Source organism: Dendropsophus ebraccatus, chromosome 2 (assembly GCF_027789765.1).
Source record: "Dendropsophus ebraccatus isolate aDenEbr1 chromosome 2, aDenEbr1.pat, whole genome shotgun sequence".
Lineage (NCBI taxonomy): Eukaryota > Metazoa > Chordata > Amphibia > Anura > Hylidae > Dendropsophus > Dendropsophus ebraccatus.
Window position 1 is genome coordinate 188,375,330 of NC_091455.1, and position 26,309 is coordinate 188,401,638.

Below are 26,309 nucleotides of genomic sequence, written 5' to 3' on the forward strand. Positions count from 1 at the left end.
AGCAGCTATCCGAAGGTACAAGCGGGTTTTGGGGGGGTCAGATTGTGGGTACAGAGTCGCTTTAAATGAGAAGTCTGGCAATTTTCAAAAGCAGTCAGCCTGTAGGGGGAGGGAGGAAATTGGTTACAAGTAGGAAACCTCCCCATGGTGAGCGGCTACCGGCCTTGGGACCCCTGCTGGAAGTCACTCCCCCCCCCCCAAGTTGTGATGATGTCACAACTCGGTGAAAATGCCTGTCTCGGCTGATGGACTGGAGCGGCGTCTCACCTGAGCGGCCAATCCATCAGCCGTGTCATGACGTGGACATGCCGAAGCCCAGTGGGGGTCACGTGACCGCTCCCACTGCTCACCGCAGGCACAGGGAGAGGCAAGTTGTTACTTGTAATTAATTTCCCCCCTGCCTTCTGGCCGCTTTTAGAAATCCCCGGACTTCTCCTTTAAATGATTAACACCTATAATTTCCACCCCCAAAGAATAAAGACAGAATATCACGTTTTTATCACATACTTCAATTTTTATTAACACATAATCCAATGTTAAAAACACCCATTACTCCAGCTCATATTATCCATACATTTCTCCTGGTGGTAAAGAAATGCTTGTTACGACATTGGCTGCAATCCTCCGTACCGACCTTACGTGAAATAACGGACACAATGTCCCACATACTCCACTTAGACCGTATAGAAACGGAACGGCATAAGGAAAAAGGGACGACACGCTTCTTTAAAAAATGGAGGGCTTTTATTGAGTATCAATACACATCTCCAGAGATAGAGGTTCTTATGGAGGTCTTCAGGTACATGGAGGTACCAGTATTGACTGGTTCGCTAGGCAAACTTCAGTTGCCAGATAGGAGACGCACATGACAGGAACTTTAACTAGACGAGAAAGGAAGGGGGGGGGGGGGAATGTTATGGGGGAGGGTTGAGTTGGGTGGTGGGAACCAGGGAAAATGTATATTATTATATCTTCTGGTATGATGTTGCATCTCTATCCTAGCCTGATAGTTGTCGGACATCCGCATCTCTGCAGTTACTTGAGGTATTCTTGTATCATATGTATCTGTTACGCCATGTTTTTGCTTTGGACTTGTCCTGATTTCTGCAAAATGGTGTCCATATTGATGGATATGACATCATCTTGTGTATTTCCCAATAAAATGTTTTTGAAAAAAAAACACCCATTAAAAATGCACATAAATTGGGGGGACAGGGTGTGATCTCCTTTAAATGCCCCATGATATAATATTACTGGAGCGTGAAATTTTTACAGTTTCACCTACAAGCCAGATTTCCCTAACTTTATGTGAGTAGTTTCAATGCAAGATTTTAGTTTTCCCTTTTGTGATAAATTGGCAAAGATTTCTATCAAGTGCTGCAGAATCTTTTGGCGCTATACAAATAAATATGATTATTATTATTATTATTACAACATTGTGTTTTTATGTCATTATGGATATTGAGAGCAGAATGCTTTAATCTAAGGCTATGTTCACACAGTGTAATGAATTCAGAAACCTATGGCTGTAGGTTTCCTAGTTGCTTAAATTCTATTGAATTCAATAGAGCAACGGCCGTTGTATACTGCCGGCCGTCGTGTGAATGAAAGTCAGTGGTTAATTGACTTACATTCACCACCATATGGCTAGCAGACCTCTATGGGGGAAAAATAATATTTCTGCGGACGATAATGCAATATTGTCCTCAGGAACACGTAACACAGCAGTCGTTGTTTGACACTGAAACTAACAGCCGTTGTATTACTGTGTGAACATGGCCAAAGGCCAAAACATGAACTGTGAAGAGATTGAAAGCATCTAAAGTCTTCCTGACTGCCCCGTCTGCATATACATGTATACTGTTACAGTTTCCTCACATAGGATACCACAGATGCAGCAGACTTGGGAAATATAATAATTTATTGTTATTTTACTGCTAGTTCTTCCCTAGATTCCTGGATGTTAAAGGTATAATTAAGACTATCCAGAGCACAATCCATCACTTTAATAGGGTTGTCTGCCTGTGCATTTTAAAGGATATATATGACCCTCTTCCCTATTCCATGTATATTGATTGCGCTCATAATTCATGTAGAACGCCGGGCTTTATTGAGGGTGAAGTTTACTGTGCGCCTGTCAGACACAATTTCACAAGGTATATTTCAGGATCATTCTTGTGTACATTGGTGTAACACTTGCTGTACTATACAATTAGATGCGGCTGATGTTAGTTACGTGTAACAAGCAAACAGGTCGCAGCACAAGAAAGGAAATGGGAGAAGAGCAGCTATTATTTTCCATTACATGACAACTATTCAGTGGTACATAACATACTAATGTGCATGGTATTGTATGCTAAACACTATTTCAATAGGGAGAAAGGAAAAATACGCTGTCGAGCCTCATACTCAGAGCCTTGGGTGGTTTCACTGACTTATCCTATGTGTATGGGTAGCTTTGTTTCCTCCTCTCTGCTCAATGACTATAGCTTAAAGGGAATCTGTCAGTTTGTAATTCACATTCCATACTGCTGACACTGTTATATATCCCTTAGGACAAGGAAACATATGGTTCCTTTCATATATCCATCTGTGCTGCCAGAATGTAGAGCTCGGAAAAGCCTGACTCCTTGTACCATAGAATAAAAGCGTATTTCTACATTCTGGAAGCACAGCTGGATACATAAGAGGTACCATGTGTCTTCTTGTCCTAAGAGATCTAACAGCGTCAGCAGCTTGGAACATGAATTACAACTGACAGATTCACATTAAACTATAGACATTGAGCAGAGAGGAGGTAAAAAAGCTGGCTATACACATAGGATAAAAGTCAGTGAAACCATCCAATGTCCTAACAGCGTCAGCGGCTTGGAACATGAATTACATCTGACAGATTCCCTTTGAAGCGACTCTGGACCCACAATCCGAACCCCCCCCCCCCAAACCACTTGTACCTTCGGATAGCTGCTTTTAATCCAAGATCTGTCCTGGGGTCCATTCGGCAGGGGATGCAGTTATTGTGCTAAAAATTTACTTTTAATCCTGCAGCGCTGTGTCTAACGGCCGGGGCTTACATATGCATTAGGCTGGCACCACCTCTCTGTCCTTCCTTCCCACCCTCCTCATCATTAGGAATGATCCAGGAACATTAACTGCTGTTTGAGCTTTGCACAGGTGTATTGACGATCCAGCCCATGTTCATTATACACACAGGTGGGGAATAGGAAGCAATCTGCCTGGAGCATTCCTAATGATGAGGAGGGTGGGGAGGAGGGACAGAGAGGGTATACCAGCCTACTGCATATACAAATGTAAGCCCCGGCCGTTAGACACAGCGCTGTAGGATTAAAAGTAAATTTTTAGCACAATAACTGCATCACCTGCCGAACGGACCGCAGGACAGATCTTGGATTAAAAGCAGCTATCCGAAGGTACAAGTGGTTTGGGGGGGTCAGATTGTGGGTACAGAGTCGCTTTGAAAAGGAAGGAGAAGGAGAGGAAGTCAGGTAAGATGTCTGGAGGATCAGACTACACACAGATCTGCATAGGAGCTGTATACACAGTACGAAAGGACAGTTTTCATCAGGGCTGTGGAGTCGGAGTCAGAACTAGTTTTGGCTGGAGTCGGAAAAAATGTACCGACTCCAGCTTTAAAAAAAAATCTTAGGACAATTTAGAGTTGAGTTTTGATCTGAATTTTATAAGTTTTGCTCATCAATATATATTATGAGCAACATTCTAATAGGACACTGGCCCTATTAGATAAGGGGGGGGTCGAGGAAAAGTTGTCGGTCACTATTTGGCAGTTTGTTTCTGAGCTGGAAGAGTCCATTGTGTAGGGGGAGATCTGTGCTGTTCTCTCCCTGGATGCTGGATGACTGTATATGAGCAGCAGTGTAATATGAAGATATCCTGTGTAATAGAGAGGAGGAGAAGACATAAGTAGTGTAGCTGTAACCTCTGTCTTCAATGCGGTGTTTTTCTTCAGTGTTCTATGGCTGCAGCTGTGTGTGTGTGTATGCTATGGCTGCAGCAGGCTGTATATGTGTGTTTGTGTGTGTGTATGCTATGGCTGCAGCAGGCTGTGTGTGCCTGTGTGCTATGGCTGCAGCAGGCTGTGTGTGCCTGTGTGCTATGGCTGCAGCAGGCTGTGTGTGCCTGTGTGCTATGGCTGCAGCAGGCTGTGTGTGCCTGTGTGCTATGGCTGCAGCAGGCTGTGTGTGCCTGTGTGCTATGGCTGCAGCAGGCTGTGTGTGCCTGTGTGCTATGGCTGCAGCAGGCTGTGTGTGCCTGTGTGCTATGGCTGCAGCAGGCTGTGTGTGCCTGTGTGCTATGGCTGCAGCAGGCTGTGTGTGCCTGTGTGCTATGGCTGCAGCAGGCTGTGTGTGCCTGTGTGCTATGGCTGCAGCAGGCTGTGTGTGCCTGTGTGCTATGGCTGCAGCAGGCTGTGTGCGCGCTGTGGCGTGCCCCAACACCTACAGTGACCCCTCTATATCACTATGGCTGACCTCTATATTAGAGGTATCTGGCATTGTTAGCAGTATTTCTGTGTGTATGGTGAATATTTAGTTAGAAACATAGAAGATTGTCAGCAGGAAAAGACCACCTGCTCCATCTAGTCTAGTTGTGAGTAGTTCAGGACATGGAGGCTGGAGACTGGCTGCATCCACTGCACACACAGGAGAAGCTGCTTTATATCTTTCCTCATTCCCTCAGAAGTTGCCCCAGAATCATGTAGGACATTAGGGAGAAGCTGCTGAGCCAGTGTAATAAATAACTCCCCTGGTATATGATTGGCCATTTATGAAGGAGTCGCAGTTGGTCCTGATAAAATTCAGGAGTCGGAGCTGCGGCTTACCGACTCCACAGCCCTGGTTTTCATCAAGAATATTTACATTTTCCTTATGCATTTAAGTAATAAAATGTTAGAAAAAACGCACATATTCCATGCACAACAGGTCACACATTTTGACCATCTACTTAAAGGGGTTTGGAACTTAGTTCCATTGAAGTAAATAGAAAAGACATCAGAGTCCATCACACACCCCAACAGTAGTGTGCAGGCTGTAATATCACCTGTGTCCATCTAGAACTATGTCACCTATTCCCTAGGTGTTGGTAGATATGGCATGGAGCTTAACATATCCAGTAGTTCATGCACCCAGCAAGTCCCTGGGAAACAAAGGAGTAAGCGATTTTTCAGCTCTTTTGTAAGTTTCTTTGTAGTTTGTTAATCCAGCGCCCAAAGCGAACTGGATCTATAAATTAGTGATTGTGTGTAAACCATTTAATTCTCGCAATCCTTAAACCACTACAAAACACTCTCCCCCCTCTATAGCACTCCTGTAGATTAATGGCAGTAAATTAGATTGTATAATCAATATCCAACAATAATTACATTACAGATTTAACCAATAATCAATCCTTAACCCTTAATTACACTCAAAGTGATGATTGGTTGTTGTGGGCCATTACATTGCATTTAGGATGATTTCTGAGGAGGACAGAGCTTCCAAAGTAGGGGTGTCAAGCGCAGGCCCTCCAGCTGTTGCAAAACTACAATTCCCATCATTCACGGACAGCCAAAGCTTTAGCTTTGGCTGTCCAGGCATGATGGGAATTGTAGTTTTGCAACAGCTAGAGGGCCTGAGTTTGACACCTGTGTGTTGTAATGGTTTGTTGGCATCCTTCAGAGCTGACCACATATAGGTGAGTTGGAGACCTGTTGGGTTCCAGAGACTTTTCTATCAAAGTATGTATAATCAGAGAAAGGAAGAAAAAAAAAAACTATGAGATTATGTTTTAATAATATATGTTATATTTACATAGAGGAAAAACAAAAAATAGAATTGTATATTACAAAAAAAAAAAAAAGAAAAAAAAGCCACCTGTGTTTATCTTAGTTAACAGCCCGTACATTCCCCTGGTAATACAACACAGCATATACTCTCCGGTACTGAGTTTAAGGCAGCAGGAGCTGATCTAAAGTTCGCAATGATGATTCATATATGGCCCTGAAAGATAAAAACAACATATTGTACGTCAGTATAGCTTGTGGCTAATGCAGATCAGAGGATAAACACATGGAGCCTTCATCTGACGTCAGCGCAGACACATCACCAACTTCATTGTATTTGGACCTCTGATAAGGAGCACTCGGGGCACGCTCAGGGTTATGATCACAGCAGACGGCTACGAGTCCTGATAATGTAATGTCACCACTGAGGGGGATACATCTATGAGATCTGCGATAAGTGGATTTCACTTGAAGAAACAGATCCCAATCGCTATACCTGTTTATAGCCCCCATGATATTATCCCATATGCTGGGTATGTTTATCAGTGACACTGCAGAGATAACTCCTCCTGAGCTTGGCTCCTTCATATATGGCTATTCTGACGTTACGTGGTAAGATTAGAAATGTTACTGCACAAACTTTCCTTATAAGGCCGAGTTCACATGTAGTATTTAATCAATATTTTTAGCCAAAATCAGGAATAGAACAGATACGGAAAAACTATAATGGAAGGATGTGCACCTTTTTCTATATTATGGACCCACTCCTAGTTTTGGCTAAAAATACTACATGTGACTTAGCTTACAGCACCAGGTGTTGGTACATGCCAAGTCTCTGCAACTGTGTACTATGGAGCGATCCCGGTAAAGTTATCCCCTATCCTGACTGCCAGGGTTTCAATCCTCTGATTCCCACTAAAATGCCACTCCACTCATTCTATATGGGTGAATGCTGCACTCTACAACCTCTGGCAGCTCCCACAAAGAATAGAGCGGTGGCACACAGGGCATGACCCAACACACCCTTCATATCTTCGTTCATAAGATTGCAGGATTCAGTTACTCATTATGTAGGCAAGGCTAGCAAAGCGCCATTGAAGTAAATGGGTCCGGCTGCAATTCCATGCAAAACCAGTTCACTGGGAGGACTGTTCTACAGGGAACACTTTTAAAAGAGAATTCACTGTCAAGATTGGTTGTACCTCATGATGAAGTGTTCGTACTGTATATACTGATATTAATAATGACCATTTAAAGTCACGTCTTTAATCCTCTTATGTTCACAATTTACCTTTCTATATTTTCATCATCTTCCATTGTGATCTCACGATACGTTTTCAATTTTCGATGAATCGTTGAAGCAATATCCTTGAGAGCTGCAGACATTGCTTTACCTTTTTGATGAAAATGAACACACAATAAATATACACACAACCCATAATGAGGCTGAAATCTATACAATCCTAGAGAAATCTGAGTAACAAGTCAATGTTTGTCTCAGTACTACACATCACATTATGAAACTCTCACTGCATATTTCTCTAAATAGCAAAAGCTGCGGAATTATTCTATTCCACTCCCAAAGGGCTATTTACATCTCAGCATGTTATTCCCTATGCAACTGCTGCAACACCATCATTCTGTAGTATAGAGGAAAAATGGCTGCACATGCCCTGTGCGCTCATTCATTCCCAGTGTAATTTGGTTTTTTTCTGCAGGCCTAGGTGCTTCCTTCATACTGTGTGTGTGTGTGTATATATATATATATATATATATATATATATATATATATATATATAACAGTATGAAGGAAGCACCTAGGCCTGCAAAAAAAGAAAAATTTTATATATATATATATATATATATTATATATATATATATATATTTATATATATATATATATATATATATATATATATATATGTACATACATACAGATATATACACACACACAGTAAGCTCCCCCTTGTGGTGGCTATAAGCAGCCAGAATTTTATCATCTACCTATGTCTATGTTGGGTTTTTTTTGAACTCTGCTTTAGAAAATGGAGCTTTAACCACTGATAAGATGTATTATAAACACAACACAAAATGTTGGCCTTAAAAAGTTGTTCAATAACGACATTTTAAGGTGTATTACTTATTACTTAATGCAGATATAGACAAGCCAATGCATTGAACGTACCTTTGGAGCAGACCATAATGATATGTAAGGAAGCAGACAGACCCAGGATACCTTCAATGTCCCCCGTAGAGATGCATTCTGCCAGTTCCCCTAAAAAAGAACTGGAAGAGATACAAAGTGACAAATGTGAATGAATATTACTGATGCCAAACACCAAATAAACCATGATACAAGCTTCTTTCTGATCGGTGACTAAAATCATGCAATGCTTCCTGTAAGAAGTGGATCTTGTATAATGTAAGGAAGACCTGCCGGGAACATTGAACGACAACAGCTGTAAATCTGCGCCAGAAACCCAGACCTATGCCTATGTATCTCTTCTGCGGATTCCTTGGTGAATATTTCAAACTGAAAAATCTGCTGTGTGTACAGAACCCTAAGACCCCAAGCTGACAATATAAGTTTTGGGAACCAGAGACAACTTATAAGGGAAAATGTAAGGATTAAACATTGCAATGATGCACAATATACAGCAGACTTACGTCAGAACGCTGGATGTCTTTATTACAATAGACATTAAGCACCGCGACAATGGAGGCAGGTCTGAAACTGATGCTGGTGGCGTAATTTCACTTGGATCTGAAACCTGAAATGAAGGATATTTAGATGATGGCTGACAACTGTGGAACAAAGGGGTAATGTCTCTCCTTGACTCGAGCACTAAAAAGGCAAGTAGAGACTTATTGTACATTCATGCTTCAGTACATGACAGAGAATAAGCCAAGCCAGATCACCAGAAGAAGGCACCATCTGTAGAAAGCTGTTTTGGGGTTCCCGACCCTCGTAAGTAAAGAACAGGGAGCTAGCTGGCTGCAGAGAGGCCTGGGTCTGTGAACATAAGAGGTAATGTTTCTCCTCGAGAAAATTACCATTAAGTTGAGATATAGGATTGATGAGTAACCACGTAGTTGTGGGGTACTAGTCTCCATTTATCCTATAACTGGAATAAAAAAGTATGCCAATGCTTACCAGCCTAGCATATGCCAAAAGGACATCCTTTAAGTGTATGCTGGATACATGAGATCCAATTGTCGGGGGATATATATATCTCAAAAGGGGGACATTTATGAAAGTTACACCCAAGGCCTACAACAGGGAGAAGGAGCAGATTTGCCCCTTCTCCCTGGCATACGCCTGCCTTATCCAGAGCTCCCCAGATGGGCTGATAAGGGGTTACTGAGGTGTGGCTCCTCCCGTGCCTTATTTATGATGATTTACGCCTGGAAGCATGTGTAAATTTGTTGCGCCAGGAAAAGGATTGGACACACAGCCGACCATGGAAAAGGGGGCAGGGCGTAATTTAAGACCGGCCTACGAGAACGCCAGTCATGATAAATACCCCCCCCCCCCCCCCCCCCCCATGTGTTTAGAGACTATGGGGGAGATTTATCAAAGGGTGTAAAATTTAGACAGGTGCAAACTGCCCACAGCAACCAATCACAGCTCAGTTTCCAGCTCAGGTGAAAGGAAAGCTGAGCTGTGATTGGTTGCTGTGGGCAGTTTGCACCAGTCAAAATTTTACACCCTTTGATAAATCTCCCCCTATACGTGAACAGAGACTTTCACATGATTTACATTTATGTTACATTAAAAGAAAATCACATATCTAAAATGACCTTTTTTGCATGCTGGGCATGTAAGGAAATCCTACACTGTAACTACATCATCATTTCTTTTTACAGCAGCATGAACATTACCACTAATGAATGGATAAGGCTACTCAGCATGTTATTTCACACTGATTATTTCCAAGGCACAACACCAGCGATGATAACACCAAGATTGAGGGAGTGAATAACCCTCATTAAACATCTAACAATACGTACTTTGCGCAAAGAATGGCTTATCTCCACAACCACAGCAGCCAGGAGGGTGGAGATCATTCCTCGGTGGACCTCAGCAGATGCCGCATGCCAGCACTGAACGGTGTGTATGAATTGGCTGAGAGGGACTTGGATAGACTGAAGGAGCTAGAAGAAAACAATATATATAAAACAGAGCCCAAATTATATTTCTGATATGAAATAACTAGTGAATGGACAAGGCTGACAAATACATTACAGCAAGAACCCAAGAACATATACAGCAAGTATTCCAAGTTACAACACTTATCCCCAATTCACAGGAGGCACCAAGTGTCAGATCATAGACTGCTCCAACCACTGGGACTCCCCAATGAACTAGTTAATGGGGACCCGAGTTGTTCTTTGGTATTATAGTGTCACTGTCGTTTAAATTTTTTTGCAGAAATCAATAGTACAGGCGATTTTAAGAAACGTTGTAATTGGGTTTATTAGCCAAAAAATGCATTTTTATCATGAAAAAGCAGTTTGAAGCTCTTCCCCCTGTCTTCATGGTTGTCTATGGAGAGGGGAGGGGTGGAGGGAGATGAGGCACCAAAACAGGACAACAAAGAGTTAATTAACAGCTACATCATCGGGCTACCTCCTCTGAAGTCAGCACTGACCTCTGAATATTGGCTTTCACACAGGTCCCACTGTGTAATCCTTTGTTCTCTGCTGCCAACTAATCTCCCTCCTTCCCCCTCCCCTCTCCATAGAACAGACAGGGCTCGACTGATGTAAAAGTCGAGATTTCCTGATAATGAGCAGTGAATGAGGGAGGGGACCTGGGGAAAGGCTTTTTGAATGCATATAATGGCATATTTGCCTAATAAACACAATTACAAAGTTTCTTAAAATCGCCTTGACTATTGATTCCTGCAAAAAAAAAAAAAAATAATAATATATATATATATATATATATATATATATATATATATATATATATATATATATATAATAATAATAATAATAATAATAAACTGCTACATTCCAAAGCAGGACTTGGGTCTCCATTCTTGAGATTGTGGAGGCCCCAGCAGTCAGATGTGCTAAGAGCTGACGCTTATTCCCTATCCTGCAAAAAAGGGATTAAAGTGTTTTAAACTGGAATACCCCTTTAATTTAGTGCACCTAAACTTTTCTACAACTGATGTTATAGTGACACGTCTGACCTTAGAGATTAGTAGGTGTCAGGCTAATGAGACCCCCACCATTCACAAGTCCGCACATGTTGCCATGTCATAAATTGTATAAAAGTTTAGATACACTAAATTGAAAGGGAATTTTCAAGAACAAACAAGACGTAATAAAAGACCCAAATATGGCTGACACAGGGAACAAGGAAGCGTTCATTGGATGAAGGAGGAGCTGACGTGAATGGGATCTACAGGAGGCACTGGAGATGGCCCCAAATGTGTACAGAGTCCATGGTCTAGTAACAAAGACACTGAAGTAAATGTACAGAAATCTAAGACACTGCAATGTTTCTTGGTTATACAAGAAATTTATAATATTTTTTAGGACTGTCTCTATAATGTTTACCTGACTATAACAGTAACTATATATACACAATATACCATGGTTATACACTCATCCTTGTATCTCATGTATTGAGCTTAAAGGGGTATTCCAGGAAAAAAAATCAATAATTTAGCAATGGAAAGGGTTAACCAAGGTTAACCCTTTCCTAATATACTTACCTGTCCGTTTTTGGCCCCCCACGGAGATTTCCCGTCCGGTCACGTGATGGTCCAAGCTGTGACTCGCGGATCCTCTTCTTCCGGTTCGGTGACGTCACCACCCGGCCGGCGACTGACTCTTTCTTATTAGCAGCAGAGCACTGAACCCTGACTGACTTGTAGTGTGTAGCCAATCGGGGTTTAGTGCTCCTGCTGTACGAAGTTAGCCGGGTTCTGATCCCCCCGGCCCCCTCCTTCTCTATCATTACAGCGATCCCCCCGGCCCCCTCCCTGTGCTATAAGCCCGATCCTCCTGGCCTTCTCCTTCCTATGTAATCTGTCCTGATCAAAGATAGCTCACCCGTATCCCCCAGTGTGCTGCGGCGCCGGCCCCCGTATCGGCACTTATTGTAAGCAGCTGTTCTCAGCTGACAGGCGCTGTGTGTGTGTGTGTGAGGCAGGAGAGAGTTCATGCTTGCGCTGTGTACGGAGCAAGCATGAACTCTCTCCTGCCTCACACACACACACACAGCGCCTGTCAGCTGAGAACAGCTGCTTACAATAAGTGCCGATACGGGGGCCGGCGCCGCAGCACACTGGGGGATGCGGGTGAGCTATCTTTGATCAGGACAGATTACATAGGAAGGAGAAGGCCAGGAGGATCGGGCTTATAGCACAGGGAGGGGGCCGGGGGGATCGCTGTAATGATAGAGAAGGAGGGGGCCGGGGGGATCAGAACCCGGCTAACTTCGTACAACAGGAGCACTAAACCCCGATTGGCTACACACTACAAGTCAGTCAGGGTTCAGTGCTCTGCTGCTAATAAGAAAGAGTCAGTCGCCGGCCGGGTGGTGACGTCACCGAACCGGAAGAAGAGGATCCGCGAGTCACAGCTTGGACCATCACGTGACCGGACGAGAGATCTCCTTGGGGGGCCAAAAACGGACAGGTAAGTATATTAGGAAAGGGTTAACCTTGGTTAACCCTTTCCATTGCTAAATTATTGATTTTCCCTGGAATACCCCTTTAACTTTACAATCTAATCCAGTAAGAATTAGCAGCAGAAACCTCTGCACACATGAACGTTTGGCGGCTAAGAGGTTATTTTTCCTTCCTATTTTCCACCCAGAAAGATTTCTGCTGAGGGAGCAAGAAGAAACTTCCCAATCCACTCCAGTCTGCGATATACAGTTAACCTGCAGAATTTATTACATTGCAAGACCAGAGCTGTCAAGTCCTATATACCTGGAGCGTCTCATCCTGCTGCTTCCTCAGTCTGCGAGCAGAAGTCTCTAGTGCCTTGTGGAAGATTGTCTGAATAGCACAAAGGTGTTTCTCCAAGTCAGTGGAGGCATTACTCATCTTCTGAGCCAGGCAGACTTCTGTTATCTCTTTCAGTACAGAGATCAGCATTGGCAGGCAGTTATAGGACTTCTCTGAAAAATACAAAACCATACACCACATGGTTTACTTAGTATAACCAGCCCGATGTCACATATGTAAGTCATTCTTATTTAGGGTAGCTTCACACGTACAGAATCCGCAGCAGATATGACTAAATAACTGAACACAGTATTAAATCTGCTGCGGATCCTGTACATGTGAATGCACCCTTAACTGACTACACACACACACACACACACACACACACACACACACCTCATGCAATGCACAGGCCAATTCTTGTTATTTTCTTTTTGCATTAAAGGGTTCCTTATCTTAAAGTGACTAGGTCATCCCCTGACTGCCTATCGAGCTAGCGGCACCGCTGGACAGATAACAATAAATGAATTCAGAACTTTGTTGCCTGTGTCTTTAATTTCAAAACAATGCCTTTATTTAAGCCTTTAGTGTCCAATAGGTGGGGCCTATATTTTCCTGGGCCCTAGTACCACCTTATCTCACTGTGCGGTATGCATACTGCTTGACCCCTATTATGTAAAGGGGTGGGCATACTGCACAGAGAGGTGCAGCTGTGCTAGGTCCCGGGATGTTTAGGCCTGCCTCCTTGACACTATTCACTGCCCAAATAAAGGCCTTTTTTAAAGGGGAATAAAGTACAGACACAGGCAACACAGATATGGTATGAATGCATTGATTGGTATCTATACAGCGGTGCTACTATCTTGGTAGTTGGTCAAGAAATTACAGTGTCGCTTTAGCCCTTAGAGTACGGGGCCAATTTCAATTTTTGCATTTTCGCTTTTTCCTCCTTGTGCTTAAAAGGCCATAGCACTTGCATTTTTTCACCTTGAAACTCACAAGAGCCCTTATTATTTGCACCACTAATTGTACTTTGCAATGACAGGCTGAATTTATGCATAAAGTACACTGCAAAAGCAGAAAAAAAATTAAATGTGGGGTGAAATTGCTCCTGATCCCTGACACATCACCTCAGTCAACCCTTATGGAGGCGAGACATTGCTGCAGCTGGTGGGTGGATGAGCGGAGCAGTTCCTGCAGGGACAATGTGTCAGCAGGAAGTAGCAGTGAGAAATGGAAACAAGGAGCAGACTGCAGTAAGTGCAGGAGGTCGGGGTAGATAAGTATTTATTAGAAGCATTAAAAAATATTTTACCCTGGGGCAATTATTTTAAGCACTTATGATATCTATTCAGGATATTCATGAGTCTGTGTATGGATACAGAAGACTCAATGGATTGCAATGAAGAGAATTTTTTCTGCTAAAGTCTAAGGGAGATTGGAAAAGAACCAAGCAAGCAGAATGGCAGAGGTGGAATATACACTGGTCAGGCATTTATGGCATATCAAATTTATGTATATACTGTATGTTCTTATATTATACATGCATTACAACAGTCATTTGTACAGTGCATTCAGGATGCTCCAGCCTTGGTCCCCTATGTCACAGTGACACTAGATACGGTTGTACGTCTCATACACACTTACCTGTTTGCATTGTTGAGATAACAATCTGAAGAATTTGAGCTTGAAATTCTGAGTCACCAAGGCCGACCATGACTACATCCTTACAAACAGTCAGGAACGTCTATTAAAAAGAAAAGAACAATGCATATAAATCACTGACTAAGCCATTTGTACTAAAATGACTATTATTTGTAGCGTCACTTTAAGGAGACTATTACCTGACCAAATGCCTGATATATGTGGGCCATAACACAAAACTTTGGTCAGGCACTGCCAATATTAACACCGATGGAGACGAGGGGATTCCTAAGCAACACAGCTATAGTCTGTTTCTAATGTCTCACTAAAGGCACTGAAATTATCCTTAGGACAGGTCATCGACGTCAAACAGGGGAGGTGCAGACATCTTCTCAATCAAACGTGAAACCTCCATACTACAAGCCATAAGTAGGCAACTGTGTACATTGTGTAGTGGCAGTGCTGGGTTACAGCAGCTCAGTCTTCATTCACTTCAATCCTGAGGTTAGATCATCAATAACGTGCCCAGAAAATCTCTTTAACATCAGCGAAAAATAGGGAAGTATAATGGGGCTTGGGGAATAAAACTAGTCTGTCTTTCCACTTTGCTATTTCACTTAGAAAAGATTCAGAAATATTTATACCAAGTAAAACTCAGAAGTAAAAACAATGGAAACACATCTTCCTATCTGAGTTAGGCTTTGCTCACATCTATGTTGTGGCTAGTGATGGTGATCGTGTCAGTTCTGGTTATCAAATCCACAGTCAGGCAAAGACTTTATTCCATAGTATGTCTGTGTGATACAGGCTTTAGGTGTAAAACCCATAGGTGTAAGCCAAATTCAAAATTAACCATGTATTTCCCATAAAACAACAATTCTGGCTAATCTTTTCTTATAGGTCTGTGTTGTGCTGTTCCTGTTGTTTTTACTAAAGCTATATGGCTATAAAAGAAACTGTGTGTCACGTGTCCCTACACACTCAGACTATCCAATCTGAGCTGACACAGTCACATAGTATAAGGACACACTTTCAAAATCTTAAAAAATAAATTGGCTATTTAGTCATACAATACATTTGTACTAGAGAAATGGTGCAACACAGACCTGTAAGAAAGATGCTGCCGAATTGTTACTTCATGGAGACCACAAGTACTTACTAAAACAGATATGAAGAGACCACAGGTCCTTCTTAAAGGGGTTGTCCAGTGAAAATATTTTTCTTTCAAATCAACTGGTGTCAGAAAGTTATATAGATTTGTAATTTACTTCTATTAAAAAAATCTCAAGCCGTCCCATACTTATCAGCTGCTGTTTGTCCTGTAGGGAATGTTGTTTTATTTTCAGTCTGACACAGTGGTCACTGCTGACATCTCTGGAGGAGACAGGAACTCTGTCTCGGTTTTCTATGGGAATCCCCATAGAAACCTCTCTTGCTCTGGACAGTTCCTGTCTCGGCCAGAGATGTCAGCAGAGAGCACTGTGTCAGACTGAAAATAAAACAACATTTCCTGCAGGGCATACAGCAGCTAATAAGTATGGGAAGACTTGAGTTTTTTTTAATAGAAGTAAATTACAAATCTATATAACTTTCTGACACCAGTTGATATGAAAGAAAAAGATTTCCGCTGCACAACGCCTTTAACTACAAGAGTCAGAAAGATCTCACCTTTAGGATTTCTTGAGACAAATCACACTGCTGATCTGAAACGACCTCATCAGAGGCAAGAAGTGCCAGAACGTTGTCTTCAATCCAGGACCCCGTGTCCTCCAAGACTGACAGATACGTCCTTCCTTCTGAGCTAAACTATATGTTAAAAGCAGAAATAATGTTTGTCAGCAAGAGTCAATATAATCTATACATTCTGAGCGATGGCCCTCCAGATTGCTAATCCCTTTAGTAACATTACCTTGTATTGGAGGTGAATACTGAGTCTGCAATAAAGGCTGAAAGCCCTCAGGGCAGTTTCTTGAGTGATCTTGTGAGCGGTATCTTTCGTTGGCTTTATAAAGGAGCACAGCACTTCCTAAAATTAAGATGTATCCTCTGTCAGGGTAGTCAATGGAATTCACAACATTGCTAAATAATGTTAGCTAATAACACAGGCAAGGAATCGCAATCGTTGTAAGAATAATTAACATGAATGAGTAAAGACCAAAAGCAAGTCTCATTGTATCCCGCATAGACTGCCTTGTGGAGCTCGGAATTGACTCACAGGTGTAGCGGAAAATCAATAGTAAGCGAATTAAAGGGGTTTTCCAAGATTAGAAAAATCAAAGCCGTTTTTCTGTATAAATAGTGCTACCCCTGTCTCCAGGTTGTGTGTGGTATTACAATTCCGCTCTATTTACTACAAGGGAACTGAGCTGTAAAATCAAAACCTAAACCGGGAACAAGAGTGTGCCATTTCTGAAAGAAAGAAGCCATGTTTTTCTAAGTCTGGATAAGCCTACAGAAGACATTGAAAGCTTATACTAAATCAAGGCAGGCAGAGATCAGAGAACTATGAAGAAATAGTAAATTGTATAAAATTTCTCTGTCTGAAGAAATGAATAAGTGCAGAAAAAAGCAACAGCGGATGGTTCCATAAGAGGCATTTTTGCAAACAAAGGCCATGTTCACACAACGTATGTTTCTTATAAATCACGGCCATCGTTGCAATTTGCAACAACGGCCATGATTTATACAAACCATACATTGTTTGTGAATGAATGGAATCCGGGTCGGAGTGTATACATATAGTATACTCTCCGGCCGGGATTCCATCCGGTCGCACGAGAAACTAACATGTCAGTTTTCTGCGGCCGCTATTCATAGAATAGCAGCTGCACAGAGACATGCCAGGTCCCACAATGGAGCGTGCGGCGCCAGCCGCACACTCCATTGTGTGCAGCAGTGTATTCGGACCCTTGACATATTTCTTGAGTAGGGTCCATGTACAGATGATGAGCTACAACTCCCCACATCATTCATTATGATGCCAGGAGCTCCAAAACAGATTAAATCTTTGCGCTACTCTACTGATACAGTGTAGTACATCTTCCGTGCACATAAGATATAATGTAAGTTTTGAGGAAAGTTCAGCGAAAAGCAGCAAACAAAATCACCCATCCAGACAAATACAGCTTAAGACTATACAACTTACTTTGACAAGTCCCAGAACCTTTAAAAGACTATTTAACTTTTTAGTTTGTACAGACAGAAGGTATTCTCGATTCATGGTATGGGTCATAATGTACTCTATATAATCAAGAGCTAGCTCCGGTTTACTCTCCATTGTATCCTGAATGCGAACTTGTCGGCCAGAATCCTTTCGACTCTATTAAACAGAATTAAAAAAATTAGAAGTGCTTTCTGCCTTTGGACCTTAGCAAGAATATTTTTATCTACTTGCAGGAAAACAGAGTGTTTGATAATGGTGCGGCACTGAAACACAATAGTGTGACTGATCTAACCTGATCTATAGACTGCACATGTAAGGGAAGCATGGCATGGTCTCCTAGTCTGTAAGCTCTTGTAAGCAGGGCCCTCACTCCTCATGCACAGCTTGATAATTATATGTGTATATATCATGTCTGATTTTTGTTTATGTATGTACCCCCAGAAGTGCTGCGGAATCTGGTGATTATAGGAACAGGTTGGTTCTCTGATTAGCCACAATGGCCCAAAATTATTGGCATTTGACTAACAGAAGCAAGTACAGAATACACCAGACAATTTATGAGCTGCCCCCTCCCCTCCCCTCATAGTGACCAACATTTGGCTGTTGTTTTACTGCCGCCCATCATATGAAGTGGGTGGCATAGTCTGATAACATATCCAGAGCAAAAAGGGGGCAACATACAGGAAAATTACTCCAACAATGTTACACAACATGACCTATCTTTTATGCAAGTCACATATTGTTTTGTAACTGAACATAGACTTCACCCTACTATTTATGTACCTTTTTTTCTGGAAAACTCTCAGATAGCCAGTCATTTATAAGCTCCAATATGTGGCCCACTTGCCCCCAGCGACACAAGCAGTCTATGAATGTCGAGTACTTGTTTTCTTCAGCGCCACTGTATAGGTTTCTAAGCTTAGACAGTACAGAGCAACTGGAGGAAAATGGATATAGAAATGGACGGATAAGTTGAAGATTAACAGTAAACATAGATAATGGCAAGCATGGAGGAACGTCTACCTGAATGTTGGAACCGCAGACGGAGGCATAAAAGAAGCCAAGATTATTAATGCTACAGTGCAGCGCTCGTCCTGTAGGTGAAAAAGAAAAAGCATATTATATTACTGTAACAGACAAAACAAAGCATTTAGAGAAGATTATATCATATATGGAGACATGAAAACGTGTTTTACAGATGACTACAGAGAATTAAAGAAGCACTTATTCTTCATTCTGAAATCAGCATGGTAGTAAGTAACCTCTACGCCCACTCCATGTTTACTGTGCTTAGTTTCATAGTGAGCATTTTCTATTCCACCCACATCTTGACCCTGTAATTCCTTTGTCCGACAGAAGTGGTTCTGTCATGTCAAGGGCGAGAGATGCCCCACTGTTGGCGATGCTGATGCTAATGTATTTTACAGATTATGCAGACTCTCTGTGCCCTATCAATATTTATGTGAAGCATGATTGATGAATTATAGAGGACCTGTCACCCTTCCTGACCGGTCTATCTGAGCAAACATATGCTGTGCCCATAAAACAATTCTGGAACATCTCTTCTTATAGCTCTGTGATGTACCGTTCCTGTTATTCTTACTTGAAATCTATGACTGCATAACCAACTGGGTGTTACCAATTGGGAAGCATGTCCCTGCACTGTGTGATATTATCTGAGAGCTGAAGGTGCCAGATAGTGTAGGGACACGTCTCCAATTTGTAACATCCAGTTGGTTATCATTGCTTTCTATTAAGCATAACAAAGGGACGGCACATGACAGCTATTAGAATAGGGGATCCAGAATTGTTATCGTATATCCATTGCACATATTTGACACATATAATACAGTTCACACACCTACCTTAAACGCTCTGAAGTATTCCGGCAGTACGGAAGCAAATTTACTAATTGTATACTTTTTCGCTTCTTCATTTTGATCAAGAGCTTTTTTGATACTTCGCCACAAAATGACCACGATTTCCAGTAAGCTGGCCATAGAAGCCGCATCTTCCACAGACAAGACATTTTCCAACACCTGAAAATAGACAAAAAAACACTTAATTATTTTGCAACAAAGCCCAATGTGCTTTAACAAACTAAGCTGAGGGAGTGAGGACGTCTCCTGTCTGGTTGTGGATCTTCATTGCTTTATGCTCTCAGTCATACTAATTCACAGAAAACCTTCAGGCAGACAAGCACCCTCTTACATTACACTTATGATCAAAAGAAATAGGAGGATAAAAAGCAAAGACCATACTGGAGAACAAGTTTCCACTTACACTTTTATTAGTTTTCTTTTCAGTCTCGTTGCCATCTTCATTCTCCTCATCTTCATTACGTAAGGTTTTTTGCAAGCAGGCATTTAGACAGCGCCTTATAGTGAGCATTAGTTTTGCTGAAGGAAGGAGGGGTTAAAAAAAATTCTGTTAGATAATGCAGATTAATTATAAAAATCAAAAAACAATGGAAAGTCCATAGAAACATATTGCATTCACCTATATTGGTTGGAGCAGTGTGTTCGTAGGTATACTGATAGAACTTCCGCGCAGCTCCGGGGTTCATTTGTATAAGTGCTACACATCGTTCACACCAAGTCTCCTCAGGTTGATTGACAGGAAAGAAAGAGCTAAACATGAGATTGACAATGCGGCGGCATACAGGACGTGAGTCTGTTTCCAGGCGGGCTAAGAGATGTTCCATGGGGCAAATTTTCCAAAACTGAAAGAGAAAGAGAAAAAAAAAAACACAATTGTATGAAACAGAATTCAAGGTATTTAAAAAAAATATATATCATTTGCGCGCGCTATAGTCTAAGAGAAATAAGACAAAGACGTTAAAGCGAATTTCTACTTTCATCATTCTGTTTTTAGGTTAGAAACTCTGAACTGATAAAATTCTTTAAGGAGACCTGACAGCAGATGACTGTTGACTAAAGCAAATGCAGCCTTGGGCTATGTTCATACAATGTAAGAGACCGCCCATTCCGTCACCTGGCCGGGTCACGAACGGCCAGTCTCAGAAATTATTATTACGGCCAGTACTGCATTGCCAGCCGGATGATCTTTAGCACCGCAGAGTTCTGATGCAGGCGCATCCGTGCGCGCCCACATCAGAACTCCCCACAGCACACTATGGAGCGTACGACCGGAGCCGCTCACTCCACAGTGTGCACTGACAGGGTTTTCTGCGGACGCTATTCAATGAATAACGGCCGCATGAAACTGACATGTCACTTGTTTGCGGCGCCACTAGGGATCCCATAGACGGCAAGGTAACATATTTTTGTAATAATCACGGCCGTTGTTACAATGTGCAACAATGGCCGTAGTTTTACGAAAATATACGTAGTGTGAACATGACCTAAAAGTGTGAATCAGGAGATATAACTCTTATTTTGTTCCATCGCTGAACTTTGCTGGGCTTTTGCCGCTCAGGTAATGCCCCGTTGGCTTTATGTCCCCATTATGCATAAAACTAAAATAAAAATTATGACTGCCTTTAGTTTAGTCAGCAAAAATCTGCTGAGAGGTCCACTTCAAACCTGACAGCAAGCTCCAAATCCCCAAACATAGACACACATCTATAATATGCTGGCTGCCTGCAGCCACCACTAGACAGATCTAACAGCTTACTGTTATACATTGAGCTTAATAAATATGCAACAAGCTCATTTTGCTACAATTGGAACTATAATGGCTCCTGGCAAGACGAAACTAATAACAAGTTTGAGGTTCTGTAGCATTTTTGTCTACTAACAAGTTATATAATACTGTATATACTTTCAAATAACATACCATGCTTAAATGGGCACTGTCACTACATGTTTTGATAACATTAAGTCATCAAACATGTCAATGTTATCTATCACAATGGGTCTGCTGGGACCCGCTCTGATCAGAAGAAATTGCCGTGGAGAGATCATGGCAGCACAATCCACTGCCCAGTCGGCTGTTCATTCTGTCAATATTTTTTCATAGACTTACATTTACTAATATTCTGATCAGAGCTGGTCTCTAACTTTGATCTGTGATCTATAACTTTTGTCATGCCTTATGACATGCCCAAAAATTATTTGTAGTGACAGGTACGCTTTAAAGACCCATATAAAATGACAATGATGCAATACCTTAGCAGCTCGAACAGCTTTTAACTTTAGCAGCATGTCAATAAAAGCCACGCGGACCTTCTCGGAATTGTCGTGAAGACTGTTTTTCAATGCTGGAAGCATCTGTTCTAATAAAGGATGACTCAACTTGTTGTCCAAAAGAATGGTTAGGCACTGCGAGAAAGGAAAAATATATTTGTTCAAGGGATGCCCCACTAACAATGTAAATAAGTGAATGACTGATGAGGGGTCTGACCTCACTAATCTCAAGAATTGGAGTCCCAAAAGCTACACATCAGAATGAAGCAGCGATTACACATTTGCTCACTTTAACACATGTGAAACTACACACACTCTACACCAGGGATGTCAAACTTAGGCCCTCAAGCTGTTGAAAACTACAATTCCCATCATGCCTGGACAGCCAACGCTTTAGCTTTGTCTGTCCAGGCATCATGGGAATTGTAGTTTAACAGCTGAAGGGCCTGAGTTGGACATCTGTGGTCGACACACGTCAAACTCGGGCCCTCCAGCTGTATCAAAGCTACAATTCTCTGTATTGTTCCTTAATTAAATGGGAACCTAGACGCAGCAGCAGATTACCTTAAAAACAGAGCATCGCACATCAGCAGAGCTAATATCAGCAGCGAGATCACCCAGGATTTTCTTTATGAAATCTGCCAGGATTGATGGTGGAATCATCTCCCAGTATTTCGCAGAAATTTTACAGACCCCCAACACTCCAGTAGATCGCACGACAGGCTGCGGATCTTCTAAAAGGTTCTGTGGAGAGCCAAAGAGCAAATATGAATATTATCATTCCTTACACTTAGTCCTAAATGTGAACAGTGAAACAACAATTTGACACTTACAAAAAGTTCTTCAAATTGCTTTTGAATTTCATTGTCCATGTCTTCATGGCTCATATTGGGGTCCCGTAAAGGAAAGGCTTCGACAAATAACAATGCAGCATTGGATCGAACCTCGGAATTTCTCGCCTATTTCCAGGAAGAAACGCATTGTGTTAATGATAAATGTAAAACAAACAAACATGATATACCTAACAAAGCCGATTAGGGGGTTCCAGAATTGCAGTTTTTACATCCTACACAGATATGAAAATAAAGACAAAGGGCTTTACTGTATAACACCTTTATTTAGGCAATGAAAAGTGTCAAGGAGGCAGGGCCTAGGTTTCCCCGAGTCCTATCACCAATACACCTCACTATGCTGTATGCACGGTCCTTTATATAATCAGTCAATGCACAGTGCATGCAGGGCCCAGGGAACCAGAGACCCCCATTCCTTGACACTACAGTATTCAACCCTAATTTCTTTTTTTTTTTTTATCAGATATTTTTTTATTGAAAAGGTTTTTCAAACACAGTAAAGTGCTTAACTTTTTATCCCCAAACCCCAACAAAGAAATCCCCACCACCCCCTATAAACACGCATTTAACACCTAAAGGTTTCTTTCAAGAAAATAAAAAAACAAAAAAACAAAACCACAGACAAGGCAATAGAGGTAAGTTCTGAAAGCTTTTATTGAGCCCTATCAGTGGTAATAGGGGGTCAGGATGTGACAGACTCCCTATAAACCATAACAATTTAACACCTCACCTTTAGTCCTCTCCAGATGATGGGTTGGTACAGTCTGTACAGCATCTCTTCCACTCCCTGACGCAGTTTTTGCTGATGAAAGTAGCTCAATATCTGAGCAGAGAAATAGTAATCATTTGTAATTCGTAGATATAGTAATAGTTACTGTACATTTTCAGCCAACATACGCTAATGCGATTATGTAAGGGTGTTCTTTTTAATAACTGCAATCCATACAGTCTGATAATTTGTGTGTAATAATAATGATAGACAGACAGAGATACACACACACACACACGTATGTGTTTAACATATTAAAGATTTAGCATAATTCTGATTCACCAAACAAGCCAATTGCTTTGTTGGTTAACATATCTTGGTGCAATGTCCGCAGTCTATTTTTCTGAGGTTCTCCCATCTGTAGAAGTCTCGGAACTACTGAAGTGTAGTGCAAATGTATCCATTATAATATGGTTGCTAAATGAAACACACTGGCGGCCTACCTCTCTCACTTTGGGGTGAACTGGAGAATTCCTGGGCAAATGAACACCATGGTGCATGAGGTCCTGGATGCAGGCATGTTCAATAGTCTTTTGAGCACAAAACATAAAGTAAATAAAGGGTAAGTCTATTATTGTTAACAAAGCATATTATTATATGATAAGAAATCTTACTAGTTTCAGTTACAATTACATCTGATATTGTACTATATTGTACGATATTGTACCCCCTTATATAGTAAGTTCCCAATGGGTCTTTATTTATAACAAGATACAAAAGTAATATCAACCAAGTTACCATTAAAACTTCCCCAGATGCTTTTTTCCAGGCTCTGAAATATATATCTGCAACATGGTTCATCAATGACCTAATGGTAAGAGATAATGATATGGTTATAACAAAATAAAAACTAGGAAAGTACAACTATGTTAGGAACAGGCTCAAGACAAGTGATCTGCCCTTCCTACAGTACTGGTCCCAAACAGTACTGTATTTGTTTAACATATAACTAGTTAGACCAAACATGGCTGCACTGAACAGGGTGCACAGGAGGTGACCATAATAAAAGGGAATGGATGGATTGTGCTACATATTATCAAACTTGGGGTTATGAGGTAAAGTCTTATGGATGATCTGATTACAATGAAATGCATGCGAGTAGAAAAAGGAAGATGAATAAACAATGCCCTTTCATCCCCCAATCAATATATGTCTATGGGCAGCCAAAGCATTTAGTCAGACTTATGAAACCACAGCAACTTACTTTGGAAAACACTGCAATTGATTTTTGATGGTTTCATGGATCATCTTAATGAAGTTGACATCCCAGCTGAACAGAAAGCTGAGAAATCTCCGACCCTGTTAGTACAATAAAAGAGAAAATGTTAATTTTTGATTACGAACAAATCTCATCTACAACTAGAATATAAAAGAGACAATACATTCCAGATAAATAGAGGAGCGAATCTACAGTAGTATTGAAACACAGAGCTTCGTTGTGCTTGGTCACCAGCTTTCAGGTTGCTGCTTTTGAACTTTGCTCTGGGTGCCTGGAAAAGCTGGACGCAGTCCTGGAAGAAGCCGATGGCCGAGTGTAGCAAAGCCCTCTGCTTCGTTTCTACTGTAGATTTGCTTATTTCTAGCATCAGTTCATATACAGTAAGGATTATATTAAATAAACCTTCATTTTTTTACAGGGAAAACATTCACTAAACTATTCGACTGTTCAGTGTACAGCTATGTTCACACACTGTTTTTGTGAACTTGCAAATTTTAAGACTATAGAAGAAATTTAAAAAAGGCTCAATAAACCACCACATGTGTACAACGCTAATTGTGTTGTCATTTAGAACCTAGAGAGTTCAATTATTGCGTTGTTAAATAAAATAAATACCTGTATTTTCTTTATATAATGATTCAAATGTTCGCCAGTGATGGCAAATCTTAAACCCTCCAGCTGTTGACAAACCACAATTCCCACCATGCCTGGACAACCTGGCTGCCCAGGTATCATGGGAATTTTAGTTTTGCAAAGGCTGGGGGGGGGGGGGGGGGGGAGGGGAGGCTAAAGGTTTGTTATCCTTTACCAGGGATGGAGAACCTTTGTCCCTCCAGCTGTTGCAAAACTACAATTCCCATCATGCCTGGACAGCCAAAGCTTCGCTAACGATTGTCATTAAAGAGCATCAGAGACAGGATTACCTCTTCTCTTTTGATGTGATTAATACTCATGAAGCACTGGAGTAACAAATCCTTCACTTTGCTGCTCTCAGGTGAGTTGCAATCGAAACACAGGAGAGATGAATGTAATTGCCACAAGCGAGCGATGTCCGCGACCTGTTACACAAAGAAAATATTTCGCTGCTTACTAAACTCCTTTCATGTTCTGGTCGGTTGAAGATCAGTGCAACGAGGTGAAGCATTAAGATGCAGACAGAATTTTAACATAAATGATTTTCTCGTGCGTCTTATTGGGGGACACAGATACCATGGGTATAGGCTGCTGCCACTAGGAGGCGCTGACACTAAGAGAAACAAAGGAAGTGACTCCTCCTGAGCAGGATATACCCGTCCACAGGCACTGAGCTAAACCAGTTTAGCTTAGTGTCAGTAGGAGGCAGACACAGGTCTGGGTTCTCCAGACCAGTTTCTTCCTTTATGTTTAGTTAGTTAGAATTTCTTTTTCCTTCTAGGTCCTATGGATTCTTGGGCACGGCGGGTTATCTAAAACTCACCCTGATCCCCCCACTATGCGACCAGGGAACAGACCATAAATGTAAATGGGCTGTGACCCCTCGGTTGCCACCGGCCGGCAACGTGACACCAGGGCCCCAGATCAGTCTGACTATCTGGTCGCCTTTCTGCGGACTCTGTATCCGCACAGCCCCTTCCCGCCTCGCCCCCCAAAGCTTGGCGCGTTAAGGTGAGGCACCCACCGGCTGAAGACGACAATGGTGAGTATGGGCTCCTATATGGTGAGTATATTCCCCCTGCCCTCCCTCCCAGGCCGCCATTTTACTCCACAT

At 41.7% G+C, this 26,309-nt stretch overlaps 1 protein-coding gene across 5 annotated transcripts in view; it reads right to left on the reverse strand.

Annotated features, from left to right (window-relative positions):
• Nucleotides 1–5,804: 5,804 nt before the first annotated feature.
• NCAPG2 (non-SMC condensin II complex subunit G2) overlaps nt 5,805–26,309 on the reverse strand; it is a 40,433-nt gene continuing 19,928 nt past the window's right edge. For all 5 annotated transcript variants that reach the window (XM_069958900.1, XM_069958901.1, XM_069958903.1 and 2 more), the window contains 23 exons: nt 25,486–25,620; nt 24,548–24,642; nt 24,082–24,151; nt 23,787–23,873; nt 23,305–23,397; nt 22,557–22,682; nt 22,288–22,467; nt 21,706–21,858; nt 20,075–20,297; nt 19,859–19,974; nt 19,441–19,614; nt 18,599–18,669; nt 18,359–18,512; nt 17,558–17,731; nt 16,322–16,438; nt 16,081–16,218; nt 14,416–14,515; nt 12,751–12,941; nt 9,809–9,952; nt 8,465–8,568; nt 7,983–8,083; nt 7,089–7,191; nt 5,805–6,014 (listed from right to left, as the gene is read on the reverse strand). In XM_069958900.1, the coding sequence (XP_069815001.1) occupies nt 5,963–6,014; nt 7,089–7,191; nt 7,983–8,083; nt 8,465–8,568; nt 9,809–9,952; nt 12,751–12,941; nt 14,416–14,515; nt 16,081–16,218; nt 16,322–16,438; nt 17,558–17,731; nt 18,359–18,512; nt 18,599–18,669; nt 19,441–19,614; nt 19,859–19,974; nt 20,075–20,297; nt 21,706–21,858; nt 22,288–22,467; nt 22,557–22,682; nt 23,305–23,397; nt 23,787–23,873; nt 24,082–24,151; nt 24,548–24,642; nt 25,486–25,620 (2,901 nt within the window). In that variant the 3' untranslated portion in view covers nt 5,805–5,962. The remainder of the gene's footprint in view (nt 6,015–7,088; nt 7,192–7,982; nt 8,084–8,464; nt 8,569–9,808; nt 9,953–12,750; nt 12,942–14,415; nt 14,516–16,080; nt 16,219–16,321; nt 16,439–17,557; nt 17,732–18,358; nt 18,513–18,598; nt 18,670–19,440; nt 19,615–19,858; nt 19,975–20,074; nt 20,298–21,705; nt 21,859–22,287; nt 22,468–22,556; nt 22,683–23,304; nt 23,398–23,786; nt 23,874–24,081; nt 24,152–24,547; nt 24,643–25,485; nt 25,621–26,309) is intronic.